The sequence below is a fragment of the Pelobates fuscus genome, chromosome 6 (assembly GCF_036172605.1).
Source record: "Pelobates fuscus isolate aPelFus1 chromosome 6, aPelFus1.pri, whole genome shotgun sequence".
NCBI lineage: Eukaryota > Metazoa > Chordata > Amphibia > Anura > Pelobatidae > Pelobates > Pelobates fuscus.
Window position 1 is genome coordinate 118,622,122 of NC_086322.1, and position 23,556 is coordinate 118,645,677.

The following is a 23,556-nucleotide window of genomic DNA, read 5'->3' on the forward strand; positions in this document are numbered from 1 at the left end:
AAATGTTCCAACTGGGACATGGGTGCATGATGGCCAGCTGTGTTTTTTATTTTTTTTTGTAAATTATGATATGATGAAAATAATGGTATCCTTAGAATAAACATTTAATAGCGAGAAAAACTGTGTATATATTATGTATGGGTACAGTAAATGTTTAAGAGGCAAATTACATCTAAACACAACCACTGCAGAAATTTAAAAAGAGCTCTGGTAATTAACTGTAATAAAATTGAAAAGTGGCCTGGTCACTAAGGGGTTACACACACTCACAAAACCAAACTATCTTGTTTTTTGTTTTTTTTCTATCCGTGCAACACTGCATCCATAGTGGCTTATACAGACCTAGCATAGAATTGCTTTACATAACATACATTGCCCCCTTTCTGATCATGTGACCACTGCCCTTCTTGGAGGGATGGAGTACCGTGGCTTGTACAGTATTCGCCTGCATATTAACTAGTTTTTCATATGCTATATTTTAGTTACGTTTTTGTGTAGTTTAGTACATTACTTGTTTCTGTCCCTATATAACATATTATCTGCACGCTATTATCATTTATATAGCTCTAATATATTCCACTGTGCTCACACTTTACTGTAGAATTGCTCTTCCCTCTGTCATCCTACTATTAATCTCTCCAGCATAACAATAAATATCCAGAATCAAAATGCTTTCTTTTAAAAATCTAAATCTGTTTCCAGTGTACTCAGTTCTGCATTAGACCACTCTACAATTGTGGTCATTGTGTTATGCCACTCTGTATTTTGAGGGCCAGGGGATACAACAAATCTTGGAGGGCCAGCCTACAGCCACAATTCTTATTAGCTATTCTTGAGGCTCTTCATTGGACCTGCGGGAGGGGTGGACTCAGACAAGTGGTGAAACAAGATAATATACTAATAGGTGGAGGGGTTGTGGCAGTTTTCCCATACATGCTTTACTGTAGGAGTGCTCTACATTCCATGTGCTAAAGCTATCTAGTGGCTCTATATATATCTATTTTTTTAACAGCCCTGCTTGTTCACTAAATTACTTTATATTTGCAGATTCTGTTCTGCACGTTCTATTAAGTTACAGGGTTTACTTTAACCCCTTAAGGACACATGACGTGTGTGACACGTCATAATTCCCTTTTATTCCAGAAGTTTGGTCCTTAAGGGGTTAATAAGTAAATGTCAGTCGTGTGCATGCTGTGATGTCACTTTGTGTTTTTTTTTTTTTTTTTTTTTTTCCCTGTGTTTTGGTATTGCTGTGCCATGCATGCTTGGTATATTAGTGTCACTATATGATTGGTTTTGCTACGTTAATTGACGTAAGTATGTCACTGCTATGCTCTATGTTGATATTGCTATGTCTCCATACATTGGCTATTGCTACATCATTCGCTGCATCCTACAGTTATAATAATTAAGGCTACTGTAGTTTAGTATAAATAATACCAAGTACCAAATAAGGAGTATGGCCACCCATTGCTTTTAGAACAGTGTCCGTTCTTCTTGGAATGCTCTTACAAATCCTAAACCATGCACAGTGTGATATTTGACGATTGTTGAATAATAAAACAATCTTGTTCTTTGAGGAATAAATAAGGTTATAATCTACTTCATATTCTGCTATATTGTATATCACATAAATATTCAATGGTGCCTCCATTGGTATAAGTTTGTTTAGTCACCCTATGTATTTTCCTGTATGCAGTATCTTACTTGGTCATCCAATTCTTTGTTTTGCAAAGTCACCATACCTATTTGCTTGCCTTGTTGTCTTCTATATTCTCACTGCATGTTCTTGACATTGCTCACTATAGGTCACACTGTATTCGGTAGTTAGAAGTCATTTTTCTTGATTTCTCTATTCACTCTAGGCTTAGTTTCATGGTATGCCTAGCATATTGTTTCTTTCATATACCCAATGCAGGGTTACACTAGAATTCCAAGCTACTTTACTGTTCCCCATGAGTGATTTTTACATGTTTTGCCTCACAAACCTATGTTTCGTTGCAGATGTATGCTTCCTTTCACTGCCCACCCTATGTTCTGCTTTATTGTACACTTATGTGGCAGTTCCCATGGGACAGTCTAAATGTTTTTGATTGTTTTTTGGAACCTCTTTACTTAATAATTTTTTTTTTTTTATTTATTTTTTTTTTATGGAAAGTAGTTGGACAAAAGAAAAGTATTTAGAAAAATAACAATGCAAGACATAAATCATATCTTGATGCTGCAATCACTATACCGAAGGATACATTCTCGATTGTATAATGTAGGTAACTGAGTGATTAGTGTCCTATGTTTAAATATATATATTTTTTAAATACAGTTTTTCATTGAAAGTTCCATGGGACAGTCTATACGGAGGTGCTGTAACATGTTCAGCCTCATCTTGTGGTATTCGCAGTAGTTGCCTTCCTGATAAATGCAGAAGTGCTGTTCAGCGGTCATGCAGCAATATATGACTCCTGCGACATCTTGGTGGACGCCGGCCGCTGCGGATCCACACCAATATGTAACCCCACGTCCACCCATGCTACTGATGACGTCGACGTACGTGTGAAGTCACATAAAGGATGCGCACGCACGTTCTGGGGGTCAAAGGCCATGGACGGCCAATTGGATCTGAAGGAGGCTCCTTTTTTCCTTTTACTCCTTGCTCTGTCGTGGTTTTCCGAGCGTGTTCCTGAGCACTTAATTCTGGTTATTGACTTTGGCTTCGTTTTGACATCCCTGTATTTTGGTACCCTGACTTTTGGCTCTTCCGCATCGTTGTCTCATTCTGTGTCCCTGACCTCGGCAAGTATTCTGACTATTCTCTGGTACGTTAAGTCCGGCCATTCAAAGGCCCGCTAAGACGTTACCTTAAGTCCTAGGTATGATACAGTTCTGCGTACTGGACCAACTAGTAATCCTGACAGGTGCTACCACACACTCTTGGTGTACTTTATTATGCTGTTTGTCCAATTTGTACAGCCATAGGAGTGGTTTGTTAAAAGCTCTACCAGTGGAAAGGGCTATGCCGTGTATGTGCGTCATATTGGTTTCCTTCTCTTTCAATAGGCCTCCTTTTACTGTTTTCTCCTCTTTGGTTGTGCATTATTTGGTTACCTTAAGCTAGTTAAGCCATTTTAGTATCTGTTTCACTGGACACTTTGGCATTTCACCAGAGGAATATTATCAGATGCATTACTTGTTTTATGTTGCACTGTGCAGTTACAAAGTGCTGGTCTCTATAGAGGACCTAGCTACACAAAAAGCACTGCAGGTGTGAAGATATGAAGTTTGGTTAAGTATGTTGGTTATCCTATTAGGGCTTTCCTATAGGAATGATTGTTTCTTAGTTCAGAATATAGGTCATGACTTACTGTTACATAGGTGTATCTACACACATCGCTATTCAGTTCAGCCGACACGTCACTACAGTTAGTTTTGGGCATTATTCTTCTCACACATGGCCAGAGAACTTGTCACCAGATTTTGATCTTATTTTATCTCAAAGGTCAGGCACTTATTCAGCTCAGTCACTACACAAATTATTAATTCATCCTACCCTTCGCTGAAAACATAGCCATCCTCTCACGCATGTGGACACAGGCTGTGTCACAAGATCAGTTTTCCAGGTCTAGGGTGCCCTTAGTTGCCCAAGGGCAGAGTTTCCACTTCTTGTGCTATTTAGATAAGGGACCCACAAGGCAAACTCCCAACTTCATTTACAGAGGTTTTACCTCCAGTGTCAGGGATCTTGCCTGATGTGGAATCCGGTATGCAGAGATGTACGCTCCCCCTTGCAAATAAACACAGCCAAAGGTACCAGGTAAGAAGTTGCAATACAGGCAAGGACAAGCAGAAGAGTAGTTGTAGAAAGCTGAAGTTAGGGGAAGCCAGAGGTCAGAGAATACTGAGAAGAGCCAACGTCGGGAGCCTGGAACAAAACTGGAGAACACACAATCTGGATGCACTACGCTGAAACGGGAACCAAAAATGTGAACCAGAGTCAATGAAATGACACTGCCCTCATGGAGAGACAGTGTCTTAGACCTGGCTAATTAGTCATCTGCTTCAGGTGGGCTGAAATTGACAGGAGCAGCCACAGGTAAAATCCAGCCCCCAGTACTAGATGCAAGGATAAACATTAAGCAGAAACAAGAACTGAAGTGTGGCCCAGAGGCTAGACCAGGACACAGATGGACCACAGTTAAAATCCGCTGTTGGGAACTTCTGGGGCGACCACGTCTGGATGTCACGGTGCAAACCGTGACACACAGCCCAAACTATAGCACTTTGCTGTACAGCCGCTCTCGACCAAATAGTCAGGGCCTCACATGTCACTACCTATATGTCTTGAACCCCATAGAGTTGAACTCCCTGCCACAATGATGGTGTAGCAAACGTTCAAACTCCTGGAGAAGTGTGGAAGCTGGCCTCTTTTCCAACAACTATGGTCTGGAGAACCCATTCGGGAGTTGGCCTGCCAAGCCTCACTAAGAGGCTTATCCCTGGTTCGGTATCTTCCCTCTCCCAAACTCACCCTAACACCTGTTTCCTGGTGGTCATTCATACGCACAAATGGTTTTCAGCGTCACTTTGCCACGACCTCTATGTACCCCCTTGCAGACCTGCCAGGAGAGCGCTTTTTGGAGGGAAGGTGTGCGGAACAATCACTCCCTGAGTGCCAGGAGGAGAACCCTGTATTTGTCTGCAGGAGCCCCAAAAGTTGATCGGCCAAACAATATTTTGCTCTGGAACCATTTTGGGCAAAAGACACGTGTGGCCGGTCAGAAATTTACCTTGGTGGCGAGTCCCCTACACTGCATGGATTGGAGTACTACTTGGACAACTTGAGCGCTCCTGTCAGGGCTGTTTGGGGATATAGGACATGTGGGGTTCCTGTCTGTTTTAACTATGTTTTGGGGTACTTTTAGGTTTGCCTCTCTGTATCTGGGAGATAATAAACTTACGGCCTTGACTCTATATCCCATACACAGACACCTGGGTGGGGCTTGCAGAGTATAACTCAGTCAGTTGTACTCCCAGAACTGTCGTTTTTTTTATTTATTCATTTATTTATTTATTTATTTATTAACGTTCCAGGAAGGAGAACTTCAAGGAAGAACTCAGTCAAGTCACAGCAACTGGAGCAGAAGCGCTCCAGATTCCCTGGTTCCAATTCGACCCTTCTGTAGGGCGTCCCACCCGACCAGCGCTAATGGGAACAACTGGAGCTGCCGACACCATTCCAGGGAGAACAGTTATGACGGAAGTGTGGCTGGATGAAGCATACTGGGCCATGCGGCACACATCTACCTGCAGCTAGTCAATCCCAAATGCATCAATGGAAAGGACTATGATAGCCCTTGTCTCTTGTGGGAGGTTTTTGAGGCTGGTATGGTGTTCGGAGACCCAGACAGTTCTCACTTCTGGTGCATCCGAGATGAGTGGGAAGATAGCTTGGGCCTTAGGGAGATCGCCGGATCTGACCTTGAGTGGGATCTCATTTCTGTTTCGCCAGATAACGCCACTGATATCCGTAGTGATGGCGCTCATGAACTTGGCAAACCAGGGAGGGGAGAGGATTGTCCTCCCTCCTCAGCAGCAGTGCATGTTACTGGGAGTTGAGACAGCCAGTCTCACTCCACAGCAGCAGTGTGCACTCCAGGGAGAGAAGATAGTCGGTACCTCTCCCCAGCAGCAGTGTTTTCCAAGGAGGGGAGACAGTCAGTCTCACTCCCAGAAGCAGTGTGCATTTCAGGGAGAGGAGAGTATCGTCCTCCCTCCCCAGCGGCAGTGTTTCAGGGATTGGAGAGAGTCAGACTCACTCCCCAGCGGCAGTGCACGTTACAGGGAGTGGAGATGGCCGGTCTCACTCCTCAGCGCCACGGTGTGTTACAGGGAGAGGAGACAGTTGGTCTTTTTTGCAGTGTTTTCCAGGATGGACAGAAGCTATCGGGAGTAGGGACAGCCAGTCTCCCTCCCCAGGGGCCATGTGTGCTACAGGGAGAGGAGACTGTTGGTATATCTCCCCAACGGCACTATGTACCGCAGAGAGCAGATAGTTTATTCCTCCCTCCCCAGCATCCAAAAGAGGAGAAATGTGCCCTCCCTCCCTCCCCAGTGATGACTTTGAGTGGAGTATACTGTTCTTCCTAACCAGCATGACCCTGGATTTACAAAGTGGAACTTGTGGAAAGAGGCTATCTGAATAAGTGAAGCTTTAGGTGAGGAGAACAAACATACTCACATTAGATGGAGCCTCTTAATATCAGCAAATCGCTACAAACTAGAGCTTATGGCAATATTTGATGGAAAGACTATTTGTAATAAATATGGTTAATGCAAATAAATCACTTAAGTTCACTTTCGTAAAATTCCAATATCTTTGTACTTGAATGCATGTAGTGGGCATAACATGATCTGCAATCGGTTAATTATAAATTTACTACTACCTTAATAAGGAGAGTGTGGTCCTCTCGTCTGTGTGGAATTGACGGCACCACTGTCTGTAAATCTTGTGGTCAGTGAATTATAGAGGCCTGGATGTGGTGTCCAGGTGTTCCTTGACCTTCAGGATTAGTGGAGAGTATGTGCTATATTGAGTTTTTTTGTAAGTCTAGTCTGTATATGGACATAGTACCGTGTGTCATTGGAGGGTCATGTGCAGTAGCCCGGTCTCTGGACAGTAGATGTTATGGAGTTTGGATTAGCGGATATCGCTATTTATGGTGTGCTAGAGTGATGCGTACATTAAACTGGGCTAGGGTAGGTTGTGAAGTATAGCCTGTTAGTAGAAGTGGAAGTCTAGTCGATTAGTAGCTTGAGTGGGTCGCAAGGCCTAGTTAAGACATCAACTAAAGTAACATATACATGTAACTTAAACAGGTTTAAATGGAGTTGATGAATAAAGTGCCACAACAGATTATTGTGGTGAACTATGATAGCTGTCACTGAAAGTTCAGGCCGTGGCTCCTCTCTTCTTCCTGGGTCTGGAGCTAGCTGTAGTGCTTGCGGTCTGTGGTTGAGGGTTAGGCGTTAGCATAGCGTCCTCATGTTGTTGAGGGAGTCCCAATGCTGCCAGCAGTGCTGGGCCTTCGTTTGGATCGGTGGCCTTGTAGGGTTGTCCCTCCGTCGCCCATCTGCAAGCGATTCCTGCTGCTTGTAGTGGTTTGGTTAACGATTGCATATTTTTGCACCACAGAAGTGTAGCCCTGCTGAAGTCCTGAAAAAATGAGTTGGCATGTTACAAATTCAAAGGGTGTTTTTCCTTTTAATGCATTCCCAGTTTGTCAGTCATCGTTTGGCATCGCAATATGAGGTCCTGTGGAGCTGCATTAGGGGCTTGTGGGGATTTAGAGATCCTGTAGACTACTTCAAATGAGAAGGTTTTGGCCTGTCTTGGCAGCACTGGCGCCGCTAGGTGTCTGATAAAGTGGGATAGTTCTTCTAGGGGTATTGATTCCCCGGCCCTGCTTATCTTGATATTCTTGCATCTGACCCTGTCATCATACTATATGCTTTTTGACAACTGGTTTAATTGAGGTATTTTCAATCCTTTATGCTGCTTTACATTTACAAATGCATCTTATATGATCATTTTAATAATCCCTTTACAGTAACAAAAGAACTGGTGCAGCTCATTCACCTTTAAGGTCCAGGATTTGACATATACCTTATACTTTTACTTCATAGAGTCCTTTAACTACCTATGATTACATTTTTTTTTTAAATTCTCAATTCTCAATAAATCTATACTAGAAAAAATAGAAAACTCAGTGGGTTCAATACATTTGCCATTTTTTTGTATCTTGGAGTGCCTGGACCGTCTTTTTTTAAATTTTTTTTTTTTTTTTTTTTTTTTTTTAATCAAATGTCTGGTTCCTGGTTACTGGGACTGGCCTGGTTGCACCCGGATACATACTACTTGGGAATGAGTGCAGTTCAACATCTTTATTTTGGTGATGCCTAAATCTATACTATTGTAATGTTTTTGTACTACATTCTAATTATTTTACAGGCAACCACCCTTGTAGATGAGAAGGTATCCAAAGTTCAAGTTGAGAAGAAAGAGACTAAATATGCAGTTGGGGTTGGCTCATCTAGATTTCAAATGCAGTACATGGGTCCATACTTATTAAGAGATGAAAGGACTGATCCCGACCCAAGGGTGCAACATTTTATACCAGATACATGGCAGGTAATGGTTGCGAATAAATGGAAATGAAAAAACACTAACTACTTGTTTTAATGTAGAATTCTAACTATTGCTTAGTTTAATTCTATTGGCAAACATAAGTCAATAAGTATCAACTATGTTTGTGGTTTTTTTTTTTTTTTTTTTACATTTAATTTGATTCCAGCTGAGATTCAAGCAGCTGAACCTGGTAAATGGGGCCATATGTTGAAAATAAAACCACATACAAATCTGAAGCACATTAGTTAACCCTTCTAATCCGGGCCGGCCTTGGGTGTTCTGGCGCCCTGTGTGAGCCAACTTTGTTTAAACCCCTCTAGACCATTTCAGGCACATTCACAATCTGTTGCCTGCACCCCCTTTTATCACCAGTCCCCGGCCCCTTCACCAGCCTCCTACCCCCTTTATCAATAGCCCCCTGCCCACTTCAATAAAATGCAATCGTTGTATAAAAAAAGCAATAAGGACACGCCCTTACATTAAAGGCTGCTGCTCCCTGGATCCAGCTGTCAGGTGCTCTTCAGTCGGTGAGTCAGCAGAGTGGGGAAAAACTGACACCCACTGAGCGGATCCTTCCGACGTCGTGCCCCCACGCTCCTCCTGCATTCCAATTCGGGACGGTTTGTGAGTAACAGACTGCGAGCTGTCGGCCACCTGGCACCCCTGTTGCCACGGTACCCTGTGCGGCCGCACAGCTCACACACCCCAAAAGCCAGCCCTGCTTCTAATGATTAACTCTGTAAGTAATAAAAAAAAGCCTATTGTGGTGCAAATGGTAAAAGAAAAAGCCATGACCACTTCAGTTGTTTACAGTGGTTATGATGGTAGTATGTGTATGCAGCGTTTCAGCTTGAAACATTGCACACACTGAGATACTCGTAATTGTGTGCTGAGGGCTAGTTGTGCACCACCAGCATATGTAACATTGGCAGCCCAAAATGTATGTTTGTGTTTTTTTTTTTTTTTTTTTTAATCCTCCACTCACGACCCCCTCTCTATGAGAATCCTGTGACAGGACTGAAAGTGCACATCCCCAATGACCTAGAAGGGGGCGCAGAAGAGCAGTACTGGGAGCTATGCCCAGCACTGGATTCCAGGCGAGTTAAAACTTTTTTTTTTGTAACTGGTTTTACAAGTTCAGAGGTATGACATTCTCCATAGTGGTCCATAGAGCATATTATAGTGGAAAGGGTTATAGTGCCCTTTAACTACTTTTATATTTCAAAGTCAATAAAGCCACTTATCGAGGATTATGTGCCCAATAATTGGAATTAAATCACTGAGCCTAATTTTTCAATGTAAAGGCAAGCTTAATTTTGGCTGCCGATGGTGGCAATTTAAAGGACCACACCCCAAAAGCACTTCATCTTGCTGCAGTGCTTTATGGTTGTGGAGTAGACTAGTTTAATCCCAGTTTATCAAGTTGCTCGGTAACACCCCCCTCGCCAGGGAGGTTTGCAGACTCCTTCCGTTAGCTCCGTACTTGAGCATGCCTGCCTCACCACTCACCAGTTCCTCTGCTCCAGACTTCAGACCAGACGTGTGTGTGCACATGAGCCGATGTGCGCACCGGTATCTGTGTGTACGAACATGTCTTAACCTATGTCAGGAATTGCTGTTTAGTAGACTAAGCCTACGGTGCAGAAAAACTCTGAAAGAAAGACTAGATTCACAGTACAGAAGGGTCAGGTGTAGAATAGTCAGGAAAGCCCAAAGATCAGGACAGGCAGCACAGGATCAGAAGCAATAAATCAGGCAAAGGTCAATAGCAGGATACAGCAGAGTAATCACCAAAGGTCTTAACACAACAGGAGCACAGTACAACTGAGCAATGAGTTCTTGGAGGAGTGGAACACTATATAATTAGGAATACAAATCTGTATTTCTAATGCGATCGTGTCCCTGTCTGTTCTTTTTATTCAGATGCATTAACATTTAAAAGAGTTAAATACCTGGTCTTTAATTTACATGGTCTACAACAATCTCCAGCTAGGTGGTGCGTGTCTAAGTAACATCTTCTTCAATACCAGGACCCAAGGTTTCCCAACAGTAGATTGACCAGAGCATAACACAGCCTCAGCTAGCCTGCCTTCTTCCCATAGTGCATCTTGATGCCATTCCTTCCCCAGTTAAATGACGCACACACCCGGCCATCCGCCTGATCTAAAACACAATGTGAATTATGAGACCAGGCAATCTCCTTCCACTGCTTCTTACTATAGTGTTGATGCTCATGTCCCCATTGACGGTGCTTACAGTGATGGACACCAGTCATCATGGGCACTCGGACTGGTTTACGACTATGCAGTCCCATACACAGCAGACTGTATTGCACTGTGTTCTGACATCTTTCTATCATGGCCAGCATTACGGTTTTCAGCAACGTGAGCTACAATAGTTTTTCCATATGCTTGCACTAGCAGGGCTAGCTTTTGCTCCATATGTGCATCAGGGAGCCTTGGGTCTGACTCCAGCTCACTGGTTGCCCTTCCTTGCACCACTTTTGCAAGGTATTAAGCAAAAGACTTGCTGTTTTTGAGAATCTCTGATCCAGTCTTCTAGCCAGTCTTGACCCTTTCAGATCTTTTTCTCTTGCCCAAAAGGGTTAATATGTTAAATAATAGTTTGAGGTGTCAGTTGTCCTTTAAGTTCAAACTAGATCTTTGTAAGACTGAAGTACAAAGTAATGTATCACAAAATATGCAGTGCCTGCTAAGTACATTTATGTTGCACATCTACACAATGCATCATCACAGAAAGCATGTATTAGTAATTATTTATTTCCACTTGTAATGTACACACATCCATCAGGAGAAAAAAAATCAAGTCAATTTTTTCATATTTATTGCAGTAGTTGTATATAAATTATTTACATTCTATATAAAAAGATGAATGACAAGTAATTGTTTTGTTTTATGACCAGAGAGAGCTTCTTGATGTTGTTGATAATAATGAATCAGCTGTCATTGTTGCCCCAACATCGTCAGGAAAGACATATGCTTCTTACTACTGTATGGAAAAAGTTCTGAGGAAAAGTGATACAGGTGTTGTAGTCTATGTGGCTCCTACAAAGGTAAGCATCTAACATGACTCTCTATTAGATAAGATTTAATTGTATAGAAATGTACTCAATAACAAGAACTATAGAGTGTCTAATCTAACAGAAATGCTACTAAAAATTGCAAAAGTCAAAAATCGAAATGTATTTATCTGATCAAAGGAAAAGAAGAAAAAAACCTGTGCACCAGTATCTTATCTCAAAGTTCCAACAGTGATAATACATTTATATTTAACCCATCTGTGACATTAGAATGTTCCATCCTGACGATGTTGGGCTTTATAGCACTTAGGATGGTATGGAACATTTTTTTACATTTGGTGAGAGCAGTGTTAAATCTCTGCTTGCTTTTGGCTGGGTCTGGACCTCCCCTTTGTCAGCTAGAGCATATTTAGTGGCACCAAGTGAACGCTACATATAGCCCTTTAAATGCCTTGAAATCACCACAGCTAATGATTGTGTTCACAGGGCCGGCGCTACCATTAAGGTTGACTAGGCAGCCGCCTAGGGCGCCCCTTAGGAAGGGGCGCCGCCAGGAGCGCCGGCCCCCCTAATGCTGCAGCCGCCCGAGCGCTCTGCAGAGAGCCTCAGGCAGCTGCAGCTTCGCCCGGGCTGGTGCGTCCATGAGGGCGCACCGCCCGGGCGCAGCATGAAGAGAGGAGCTGACAGGAGGGAAGCGCTCAGCGCTCCCTCCTGTCACTCCCTCACTGTAGCGTGGCCAGCCCTGTATGATCCGCCGGTACAGGGAGCATTTGTCTCCTGTACCCGGACGGACTAACAGGAAGTGAACACTGAGTGTTCACTTCCTTTTAGTCCGGCCGGGTACAGGAAACAAATGCTCCCTGTACCCGCGGACAGTACAGAGCTCGGCCACGCTACAACATAGGTAGGGGAGGGTGGGGGGAATAAAGGGGGGGGGGGGAAAGAAATAAATGGAGAGGGAGGGAGGGGGGGGAATAAAGGGAGGGGAGAGAAATAAATGGAGAGGGAGGGAGGGGGGAAATAAATGGAGAGGGAGGGAGGGGGGAAATAAATGGAGAGGGAGGGAGGGGGGAAATAAATGGAGAGGGAGGGAGGGGGGAAATAAATGGAGAGAGTGGGGGGGAGAGAAATAAATGGAGAGGGAGGGAGGGGGGGAAATAAATGGAGAGGGAGGGGGGGAATAAATGGAGAGGGAGGGGGAGGAGAAATAAATGGAGAGGGAGGGGGGGGGGGGAAATGGAGAGAGAGGGGGGGAGAAATAAATGGAGAGGGAGGGGGGGGGGGGAAATAAATGGAGAGGGAGGGGGGGAATAAATGGAGAGGGAGGGGGAGGAGAAATAAATGGAGAGGGAGGGAGGGGGGGGAAATAAATGGAGAGGGAGGGGGGGAATAAATGGAGAGGGAGGGGGAGGAGAAATAAATGGAGAGGGAGGGGGGGGGGGAAATGGAGAGAGAGGGGGGGAGAAATAAATGGAGAGGGAGGGGGGAAGTAATTGACGGAGTGGAATTGACGGGGTTAGGAGGGGGAATGAGAGTGGGGAGGGGAGAAGAGAGTGACAATGGAGGGGGGAGAAGAGAGGGACACGCAGGGGAGAAGAGAGTGACAAGGGAGGGTGGAGAAGAGAGGGACAAGAGGGTGGAGAAGAGAGGGACAAGAGGGTGGAGAAGAGAGGGACAAGAGGGTGGAGAAGAGAGGGACAAGAGGGTGGAGAGAAGAGAGGGACAAGGGGGGGGAGAGAAGAGAGGGACAAGGGGGGGGAGAGAAGAGAGGGACAAGGGGGGGAGAGAAGAGAGGGACAAGGGGGGGGAGAGAAGAGAGGGACAAGGGGGGGGAGAGAAGAGAGGGACAAGGGGGGGGAGAGAAGAGAGGGACAAGGGGGGGGAGAGAAGAGAGGGACAAGGGGGGGGGAGAGAAGAGAGGGACAAGGGGGGGGGAGAGAAGAGGGACAAGGGGGGGGGAGAGAAGAGAGGGACAAGGGGGGGAGAGAAGAGAGGGACAAGGGGGGGGAGAGAAGAGAGGGACAAGGGGGGGGAGAGAAGAGAGGGACAAGGGGGGGGAGAGAAGAGAGGGACAAGGGGGGGGAGAGAAGAGAGGGACAAGGGGGGGAGAGAAGAGAGGGACAAGGGGGGGAGAGAAGAGAGGGACGAGGGGGGGAGAGAAGAGAGGGACGAGGGGGGGAGAGAAGAGAGGGACAAGGGGGGGGAGAGAAGAGAGGGACGAGGGAGGGAGAGAGAAGAGGGACGAGGGAGGGAGAGAGAAGAGGGACGAGGGAGGGAGAGGAGAGGGACGAGGGAGGGAGAGGAGAGGGACGAGGGAGGGAGAGGAGAGGGACGAGGGAGGGAGAGAGAAGAGAGTGACGAGGGAGAGAGAAGAGAGTGACGAGGGAGAGAGAAGAGAGTGACGAGGGAGGGAGAGAGAAGAGAGTGACGAGGGAGAGAGAAGAGAGTGACGAGGGAGAGAGAAGAGAGTGACGAGGGAGGGAGAGAGAAGAGAGTGACGAGGGAGGGAGAGAGAAGAGAGTGACGAGGGAGGGAGAGAGAAGAGAGTGACGAGGGAGGGAGAGAGAAGAGAGTGACGAGGGAGGGAGAGAGAAGAGAGTGACGAGGGAGGGAGAGAGAAGAGAGTGACGAGGGAGGGAGAGAGAAGAGAGTGACGAGGGAGGGAGAGAGAAGAGAGTGACGAGGGAGGGAGAGAGAAGAGAGTGACGAGGGAGGGAGAGGGGGAGAAGAGTGACGAGGGAGGGAGAGGGGGAGAAGAGTGACGAGGGAGGGAGAGGGGGAGAAGAGTGACGAGGGAGGGAGAGGGGGAGAAGAGTGACGAGGGAGGGAGAGGGGGAGAAGAGTGACGAGGGAGGGAGAGGGGGAGAAGAGTGACGAGGGAGGGAGAGGGGGAGAAGAGTGACGAGGGAGGGAGAGGGGGAGAAGAGTGACGAGGGAGGGAGAGGGGGAGAAGAGTGACGAGGGAGGGAGAGGGGGAGAAGAGTGACGAGGGAGGGAGAGGGGGAGAAGAGTGACGAGGGAGGGAGAGGGGGAGAAGAGTGACGAGGGAGGGAGAGGGGGAGAAGAGTGACGAGGGAGGGAGAGGGGGAGAAGAGTGACGAGGGAGGGAGAGGGGGAGAAGAGTGACGAGGGAGGGAGAGGGGGAGAAGAGTGACGAGGGAGGGAGAGGGGGAGAAGAGTGACGAGGGAGGGAGAGGGGGAGAAGAGTGACGAGGGAGGGAGAGGGGGAGAAGAGTGACGAGGGAGGGAGAGGGGGAGAAGAGTGACGAGGGAGGGAGAGGGGGAGAAGAGTGACGAGGGAGGGAGAGGGGGAGAAGAGTGACGAGGGAGGGAGAGGGGGAGAAGAGTGACGAGGGAGGGAGAGGGGGAGAAGAGTGACGAGGGAGGGAGAGGGGGAGAAGAGTGACGAGGGAGGGAGAGGGGGAGAAGAGTGACGAGGGAGGGAGAGGGGGAGAAGAGTGACGAGGGAGGGAGAGGGGGAGAAGAGTGACGAGGGAGGGAGAGGGGGAGAAGAGTGACGAGGGAGGGAGAGGGGGAGAAGAGTGACAAGGGAGGAGGGAGAGATCGACGTCCATCACACACACACAATGCACCCCTTGCACACAGAAAAACACACAATGCATTACACACACAGACACACACACACAAGCAATTCAACCCTTACATACAATGCATCCCTTACACACACAGAAACACACAATGCACCCCTTACAGACGCACACACTGCATCCCGTACATACACAGAAACACACATTGCAGCCCTTACACATACAAACACAGATTCACACAATGCATTCCTTACACACATATCAGGACATCCCCTACTCCTGTGAACAAACTATTTGGTGGAACATGAAGGTGGACCCTGGGGCCCAGACCATGAGCTGTGTAAAGGGCCTTTAAAAAAAATGGAGCTGCTTTCCGTTCTCCCAGAACACAAACAGCCTCCAGAGAGCCTGTTATACACTAGACGAGTGGAGCCAGACTGCAGCTAGAGCCCATCACCATCCTCATCTGATTGTAAGTAGGCAATCTAGTATATTATTCGTGGCACTAATCTCTAATTTACCTCACATTAAAGGGACACTTTAGTCCCCAGAACCACTGCAGCTTAATGTAGTGGTTCTGGTGTCTATAGCCTGTCCCTGCAGGCCTTTTAATGTAAACACGGCGGCACTGCAGCACTTGCGTTAGTTAACATGGGGCATTGTGATGTCATATGGGGGGGGGGGGGGGGGCGGCAAACTTTACTTTTGCCTAGGGCGGCAAAAATCCTTGCACCGGCCCTGTGTGTTCACCTAAATGATTGATTGTGTACTATTATCTGGTTATTTTGCCCCAGACAGAGGAATACTTCAGATTTTCATGATCTGAAAAGTACATACTGGTGAGATTATTACAGACAGAGTTGCTCTCATGATCTGCCAAAATTGATTGGAACTAGATACTGGGCAGTCAGCACAATATATCACAAAGTGATTTCAATGGACCTGGAGTTGCAAAATGATAGGAACATCTTCCTCTCATACGGTAATCACACAGTACAGAACATTGATAGAGGGCTCTGTGCTGTGTAAGCTTCTAAATCCCTCTGCTGATGTCACAGTACAATCCCTCTGAGTAAGGATTAGAGTTCTGTTAGGGTAGGGTTGTGGTGACATTCTGTCATCAAACTAACATGGTGACCAGGGGTCATGTGACCAAGTTTATGTAGATCTTTCTTACAGGGGGGTAAGCTTAACCTTTGATATGGTAATTCAATACCTTTACAAGTCAGGAAACAGATTCCCTCTCTATCCTCATTCCTCTCTGTTCCTTCTTGGCTGTGCTACTGAGCAGATGTGCAGACACCATGTGCTAGCATGGGGAACCATGTTACACTCTATTGCTTCCTTTTCTTCCTTGGTGGATGTGATGTTGGACTTGCAGCAGTGAGCCATTACTAGATGTGAAGGCCTAACCGTGGGTGAGATCAAACGTGTGGGGAAGGGGATTACTATATAGATAGATTGATTTTTAAAAAGGGTTGTTGCTCCGTGGGTCTGGGCTTTGTGTTTGTGATAAATTTATAGTATTGTGTTGTTGTCTTCTAAATAAATACCTTTTAATGTAGACGAACCTTGTGTAATATTTATATTAATTTGGTGATACACCACAAGGGTTAGTGTAAAATGCTGGGTTATGTACAGTGTAGGGTTTAAGTAAGGTTAGATTTAGTGTAAGCATTTGGTTAGGGTTGGTGTAGGGTTAGTATTACCTTGGCCTATGCACAGCAGAAAAAAATGGTTTGTCTGAATCAATTCATCAAGGGGAAAAAAAATGATTTGGTTGGATCCAATTTTGTCCATGTGGTGTTTTGGTTCAGAGTAACTTTACCATGTAATTGCTTTGGAAAAACAATAAGAATATCTAAAATATCCCAAAATACATCAATAAAAAAATGTAAAAGCTTCTCCATTCTCTATTTTTTTTTATTTATTTTTTGGTGCCATTGACCGGTTCTGAGTCATAAAACAAATGCCATTTGTTTCATGATTGTGATTCAGAGCTGTGTATTTCGGAAGAATCGCCAGTGGGCTAAAATGTGATTCAATTGAAACCCTCTGCACAAAAAAAATATACAATATGTATTGGTACACTTATACAGAAACCCTTAAATTATGGTGGAACAAACACATAGCTGGAATATTGGGTTTGGACAATTGCCTCAATCTTTAAAAGGACACTATAGTCACCAGAACTACAGCTTAATGTAGTTGTTATGGTGGATGCATAAAAATGCCTGAAGGCAATGATTATAAACACTGCCTTTACATTGCCAGTAGGGACACCTCCAAGTGGCCACTCATCAAATGGCCACTGGAGGTGCTTCCTGGCTCAGTACTGCACAGTAGGCCACCTTGCTATTCAGCATCTCCATGCTCTTCATGGGGACGCTGAATTATCTTCATAGAAATGTAGTCATTCAATGCATCTCTATGTGGAGGTGCTGATTGGCCAAAACAGCGTTTTGGCCCTGCCCCTTGCCGATTTAAAAAAATCGGCAATTCTGATGTCACCAAGGGGGTGGGACCAGTGCTGGCACTGGAAATAAGGTGAGGCGTGTTTTATTTTATTTTTTTTAATTAACTTTTAAGGGGGCACGTGTTTGTGTTCCTGAGCCTATAGTGTTCCTTTAAGGAGCTAACCTAATACAATCACAGGTGAAAATACTGTATGAGAGTAATTTTCTTTGTAGGTAAGAACTTAACATACATTTGAGTGGTTGCATATGTAGTACTTCATAATTGATATGAACAAACAGGCACTTCCTAATTTAAGAAGATATCATGGGAAGCACTTTGGAGGCTTATTTAGAAAAATATACAGGTATATTGTTTCTGCCTCATCTGGACAAATCCTATGACATTTTAAATTATACAACTTGATTACACTGTAGAAAATTCAGAATCAAGATGTTTTAGAAAGCATTCTAATTAGCTTGGAGAGAGCACATTAATGCACAGTTTTATTTGTACATTTAAACCATTGCTGTTGAAAATGTGCTGGTTCCTTTTTTTTTTTTTTTCTCAAATATCAAAATTAACTAGGACAATTTTTCTAATGGTGTTTCTTAGTATTACCACCATATCACATGGGCAATACAAAAACAATGTTGAATAGGGACACCATTAATGGGACATTATAGTCACCAAAACAACTTTAGCTTAATAAAGCAGTTTTGGTGTATATATCATGTATCACTGATAAACTATCTGCTATTTAGGAGTTAAGCTACTTTGTGTATGCACCCAAATCACACCTCCCTGCATGTGACTTGCATAGGCTTCCTCAACACTTCCTGTGAAGATTCATCTAATGTTTATACTTCCTCTTATTGCAAATTCTGTTTAATTTAGCATTTCTAATCTCCTGCTCTGTTATTGGCTTGCTAGATACTGCATGAACCTCCTGTGTATGATTAAAGTTCAATTTACAGAGCAGGAGATAAAAACTTTTAAAGTCTGTTACATATGTGCGAAGGAATAACCCCATCACTTTTGGCTCCTTTCGCATATCTGGATTCATGTTTATTTTCCTTTCATTATTTGGTTCGGTTCCCAAACAGGGACCACCTCAGGAACACATTAGTACATGGAATGTTGTGTATCTTGTACAAAAACCGAAATGGAACCAATTAATAGAATGCTCCACTGGGTTTCCACCAGTTCGTGGACCATGGGTGGCAGGGCCGGCGCTACCATTAAGGCGGACTAGGCAGTCGCCTAGGGCGCCCCTTAGGAAGGGGCGCCGCCAGGAGCGCCGGCCCCCCTAATGCTGCAGCCGCCCGAGCGCTCTGCAGAGAGCCTCAGGCAGCTGCAGCTTCGCCCGGGCTGGTGCGTCCATGAGGGCGCACCGCCCGGGCGCAGCATGAAGAGAGGAGCTGACAGGAGGGAAGCGCTCAGCGCTCCCTCCTGTCACTCCCTCACTGTAGCGTGGCCAGCCCTGTATGATCCGCCGGTACAGGGAGCATTTGTCTCCTGTACCCGGACGGACTAACAGGAAGTGAACACTGAGTGTTCACTTCCTTTTAGTCCGGCCGGGTACAGGAAACAAATGCTCCCTGTACCCGCGGACAGTACAGAGCTCGGCCACGCTACAACATAGGTAGGGGAGGGTGGGGGGAATAAAGGGGGGGGGGGAAAGAAATAAATGGAGAGGGAGGGAGGGGGGGGGGAATAAAGGGAGGGGAGAGAAATAAATGGAGAGGGAGGGAGGGGGGAAATAAATGGAGAGGGAGGGGGGAAATAAATGGAGAGGGAGGGGGGAAATAAATGGAGAGAGAGGGAGGGGGGAAATAAATGGAGAGGGAGGGAGGGGGGAAATAAATGGAGAGGGAGGGAGGGGGGAAATAAATGGAGAGGGAGGGAGGGGGGAAATAAATGGAGAGGGAGGGAGGGGGGAAATAAATGGAGAGGGAGGGAGGGGGGAAATAAATGGAGAGGGAGGGAGGGGGGAAATAAATGGAGAGGGAGGGAGGGGGGGAAATAAATGGAGAGGGAGGGAGGGGGGGAAATAAATGGAGAGGGAGGGAGGGGGGAAATAAATGGAGAGGGAGGGAGGGGGGGAATAAATGGAGAGGGAGGGAGGGGGGGAATAAATGGAGAGGGAGGGAGGGGGGAAATAAATGGAGAGGGAGGGAGGGGGGAAATAAATGGAGAGGGAGGGAGGGGGGAAATAAATGGAGAGGGAGGGAGGGGGGAAATAAATGGAGAGGGAGGGAGGGGGGAAATAAATGGAGAGGGAGGGGGGGGAAATAAATGGAGAGGGAGGGAGGGGGGGGAAATAAATGGAGAGGGAGGGGGGGAATAAATGGAGAGGGAGGGAGGGGGGGAATAAATGGAGAGGGAGGGAGGGGGGGAATAAATGGAGAGGGAGGGAGGGGGGGAATAAATGGAGAGGGAGGGAGGGGGGGAAATAAATGGAGAGGGAGGGAGGGGGGGAAATAAATGGAGAGGGAGGGAGGGGGGGAGAAATAAATGGAGAGGGAGGGGAGGAGAAATAAATGGAGAGGGAGGGGGGGAGAAATAAATGGAGAGGGAGGGGGAGAAATAAATGGACAGGGAGAATAAATGGACAGGGAGGGGGGGAATAAATGGACAGGGAGGGGGGGAATAAATGGACAGGGAGGGGGGGAATAAATGGACAGGGAGAATAAATGGACAGGGAGGGGGGGGGAATAAATGGACAGGGGGGAATAAATGGACAGGGAGGGGGGGATAAATGGACAGGGAGGGGGGGGATAAATGGACAGGGGGGGGGGATAAGTGGACAGGGAGGGAGGGGAAGGGTGGTCAGGGAGGGGGGGATAAATGGACAGGCAGGGTGGGGGAATAAATTGAAAGGGAGGGGAAATAAATTGACAAGGTGGGGGGAAGTAATTGACAGGGAGTGGAATTGACGGGGTTAGGAGGGGGAATGAGAGTGGGGAGGGGAGAAGAGAGTGACAAGGGAGGGGGGAGAAGAGAGGGACACGCAGGGGAGAAGAGAGTGACAAGGGAGGGGGGAGAAGAGAGGGACAAGAGGGTGGAGAAGAGAGGGACAAGAGGGTGGAGAAGAGAGGGACAAGAGGGTGGAGAAGAGAGGGACAAGAGGGTGGAGAAGAGGGGGACAAGAGGGTGGAGAAGAGGGGGACAAGAGGGTGGAGAAGAGGGGGACAAGAGGGTGGAGAAGAGGGGGACAAGAGGGTGGAGAAGAGAGGGACAAGGGGGGGGAGAGAAGAGAGGGACAAGGGGGGGGAGAGAAGAGAGGGACAAGGGGGGGGAGAGAAGAGAGGGACAAGGGGGGGGAGAGAAGAGAGGGACAAGGGGGGGGAGAGAAGAGAGGGACAAGGGGGGGGAGAGAAGAGAGGGACAAGGGGGGGGAGAGAAGAGAGGGACAAGGGGGGGAGAGAAGAGAGGGACAAGGGGGGGGAGAGAAGAGAGGGACAAGGGGGGGGAGAGAAGAGAGGGACAAGGGGGGGAGAGAAGAGAGGGACAAGGGGGGGGAGAGAAGAGAGGGACAAGGGGGGGGAGAGAAGAGAGGGACAAGGGGGGGGAGAGAAGAGAGGGACAAGGGGGGGGAGAGAAGAGAGGGACAAGGGGGGGGAGAGAAGAGAGGGACAAGGGGGGGGGAGAGAAGAGAGGGACAAGGGGGGGGAGAGAAGAGAGTTACAGGGGGGGGAGAGAAGAGAGGGACAAGGGGGGGAGAGAAGAGAGGGACAAGGGGGGGAGAGAAGAGAGGGACAAGGGGGGGGAGAGAAGAGAGGGACAAGGGGGGGGAGAGAAGAGAGGGACAAGGGGGGGGAGAGAAGAGAGGGACAAGGGGGGGGAGAGAAGAGAGGGACAAGGGGGGGGAGAGAAGAGAGGGACAAGGGGGGGGAGAGAAGAGAGGGACAAGGGGGGGGAGAGAAGAGAGGGACAAGGGGGGGAGAGAAGAGAGGGACAAGGGGGGGGAGAGAAGAGAGGGACAAGGGGGGGGAGAGAAGAGAGGGACAAGGGGGGGGAGAGAAGAGAGGGACAAGGGGGGGGAGAGAAGAGAGGGGCAAGGGAGGAGGGAGAGATCGACGTCCATCACACACACACAATGCACCCCTTGCACACAGAAAAACACAATGCATTACACACACAGACACACACACAAGCAATTCAACCCTTACATACAATGCATCCCTTACACACACAGAAACACACAATGCACCCCTTACAGACGCACACACTGCATCCCGTACATACACAGAAACACACATTGCAGCCCTTACACATACAAACACAGATTCACACAATGCATTCCTTACACACATATCAGGACATCCCCTACTCCTGTGAACAAACTATTTGGTGGAACATGAAGGTGGACCCTGGGGCCCAGACCATGAGCTGTGTAAAGGGCCTTTAAAAAAAATGGAGCTGCTTTCCGTTCTCCCAGAACACAAACAGCCTCCAGAGAGCCTGTTATACACTAGACGAGTGGAGCCAGACTGCAGCTAGAGCCCATCACCATCCTCATCTGATTGTAAGTAGGCAATCTAGTATATTATTCGTGGCACTAATCTCTAATTTACCTCACATTAAAGGGACACTTTAGTCCCCAGAACCACTGCAGCTTAATGTAGTGGTTCTGGTGTCTATAGCCTGTCCCTGCAGGCCTTTTAATGTAAACACGGCGGCACTGCAGCACTTGCGTTAGTTAACATGGGGCATTGTGATGTCATATGGGGGGGGGGGGGGGCGGCAAACTTTACTTTTGCCTAGGGCGGCAAAAATCCTTGCACCGGCCCTGATGGGTGGCGGCCATCTTGCCTCCCGAACACAGGCAGCGGGACTTTGTCGTCAAGTGCCTGGAACTAATTTCGGCCAGGCATTCCCACGAACACCAGTCACCATGGTCCTACTGCCCGTTCAAGTTCCTCTTTACCTACACGAACTGCGTTTGGGAGATCTGTACTACCGAACAAGGGGAGCATTCTTCACTAATCAAGTTTCATATAACATATGTGGCTTTCTTACAAAACCTCATGAATGGAGACTGTCTCTTGCCACAACTTCACTGGAACTATTTTTGGCTTCAACCTCGTGGCAGCCTGGTCAAAACATCCCTGCGATGGCAATCTAAAACTGCCAAATGGATCTGGTTTATTTTTGGATATGTTGTTCACCCTGATCCCACCTATCCGGGGTTATGACTCTTGGGGGGGGGGGGGGGTTTCCATTTATTTTGGGGGGCACTTTTGGAGTGGTTAAGAATTGTTAGATTTTTCTGTCCCTGGGAGGTAATGTAATTATCAATGTGTATTCTGATAATTATCTCTCAGGCACAGAGGATCACGGGAGGGATTTTAATCTATTTTTGTATAAGACACCCCATGTTGGGGCTTTTGTGGCCCTGAATAAATCACTCTTCTCCCAGCATTAAGCCTTGGCTTGAGGGGGGGGGTGTTATGCTACACCAGTGATATTACTCTTGGATTATTGGCATTATACTATTGGGAAAAGGGCATCCGTGGCTGTGATACTTTGGCAGACCGCCACAATCTGACCGTGAAATCATTTAACTCTTAAATGAAAGTGAACTGAGCATGGAGACTTCAGATGCACGATTTATACAGCAAAACTGTTTCATTAAGCTAATGATGTTTTGGTCACTAGTGTCTCTTTAAATTAAGGTTACGATTGGAGATATTCTGGACTGGGGAGTGTATGTGGTAAGCCACACCTTCGTAAATTACAGTTGCAATTTATAGATTTATACGTAGAATTTGTGTTTAATTTCTCAACTAGTGATTTCTCTCATGTTATAGGTAATATGTAGCAAGACATTTATATGGTTGTTTCTACCATCAGACATTGTTTTTAACCAACAATTGAATGCTGTGTATTTGTTCGCCTTGGATGTATATATATTTCCTGTCCTCTCAAATTCTTTCACACTACTTGCACACATTGAGACTTGGCTGTCCCCCTCTGTAGCGCTAATCCTGCTTCCTTATGTTTTGGTGGGCTACAATTCTCCCACACTCCCAGACCAAACAATTGTAAAGGAGGTGGTGTAGGCATCCCTCTCTCCCCTCAATGTACTCTTCAACCAATCTTCCCTGCCCTATCTTTTCCTTTCTTTTGAAGTTCATAATGTCCGCTTATTTAAACACACTCCTCTAAGAATTGCCATCGTTTACAGCCTAGGCTATTCATTGAACACTTTTTTTCTTCCTGGCTACCCCATTTCCTCTCTTCTAGCACTCCTTCCCTCATTCTTTAATATTACATTTTTAATATTACATTTAACAACCCCAACTGCCCTGATTCCTCTAATCTGCTCT

At 46.7% G+C, this 23,556-nt stretch overlaps 1 protein-coding gene across 1 annotated transcript in view; it reads left to right on the forward strand.

The window, feature by feature from the left end:
- Window positions 1-23,556, forward strand: part of LOC134614424 (probable ATP-dependent RNA helicase DDX60) — a 157,556-nt gene that overhangs the window by 41,601 nt on the left and 92,399 nt on the right. Inside the window, exons 14-15 of the mRNA XM_063458195.1 lie at window positions 8,003-8,182; window positions 11,103-11,252. Of these exons, the coding sequence (XP_063314265.1) occupies window positions 8,003-8,182; window positions 11,103-11,252 (330 nt within the window). The remainder of the gene's footprint in view (window positions 1-8,002; window positions 8,183-11,102; window positions 11,253-23,556) is intronic.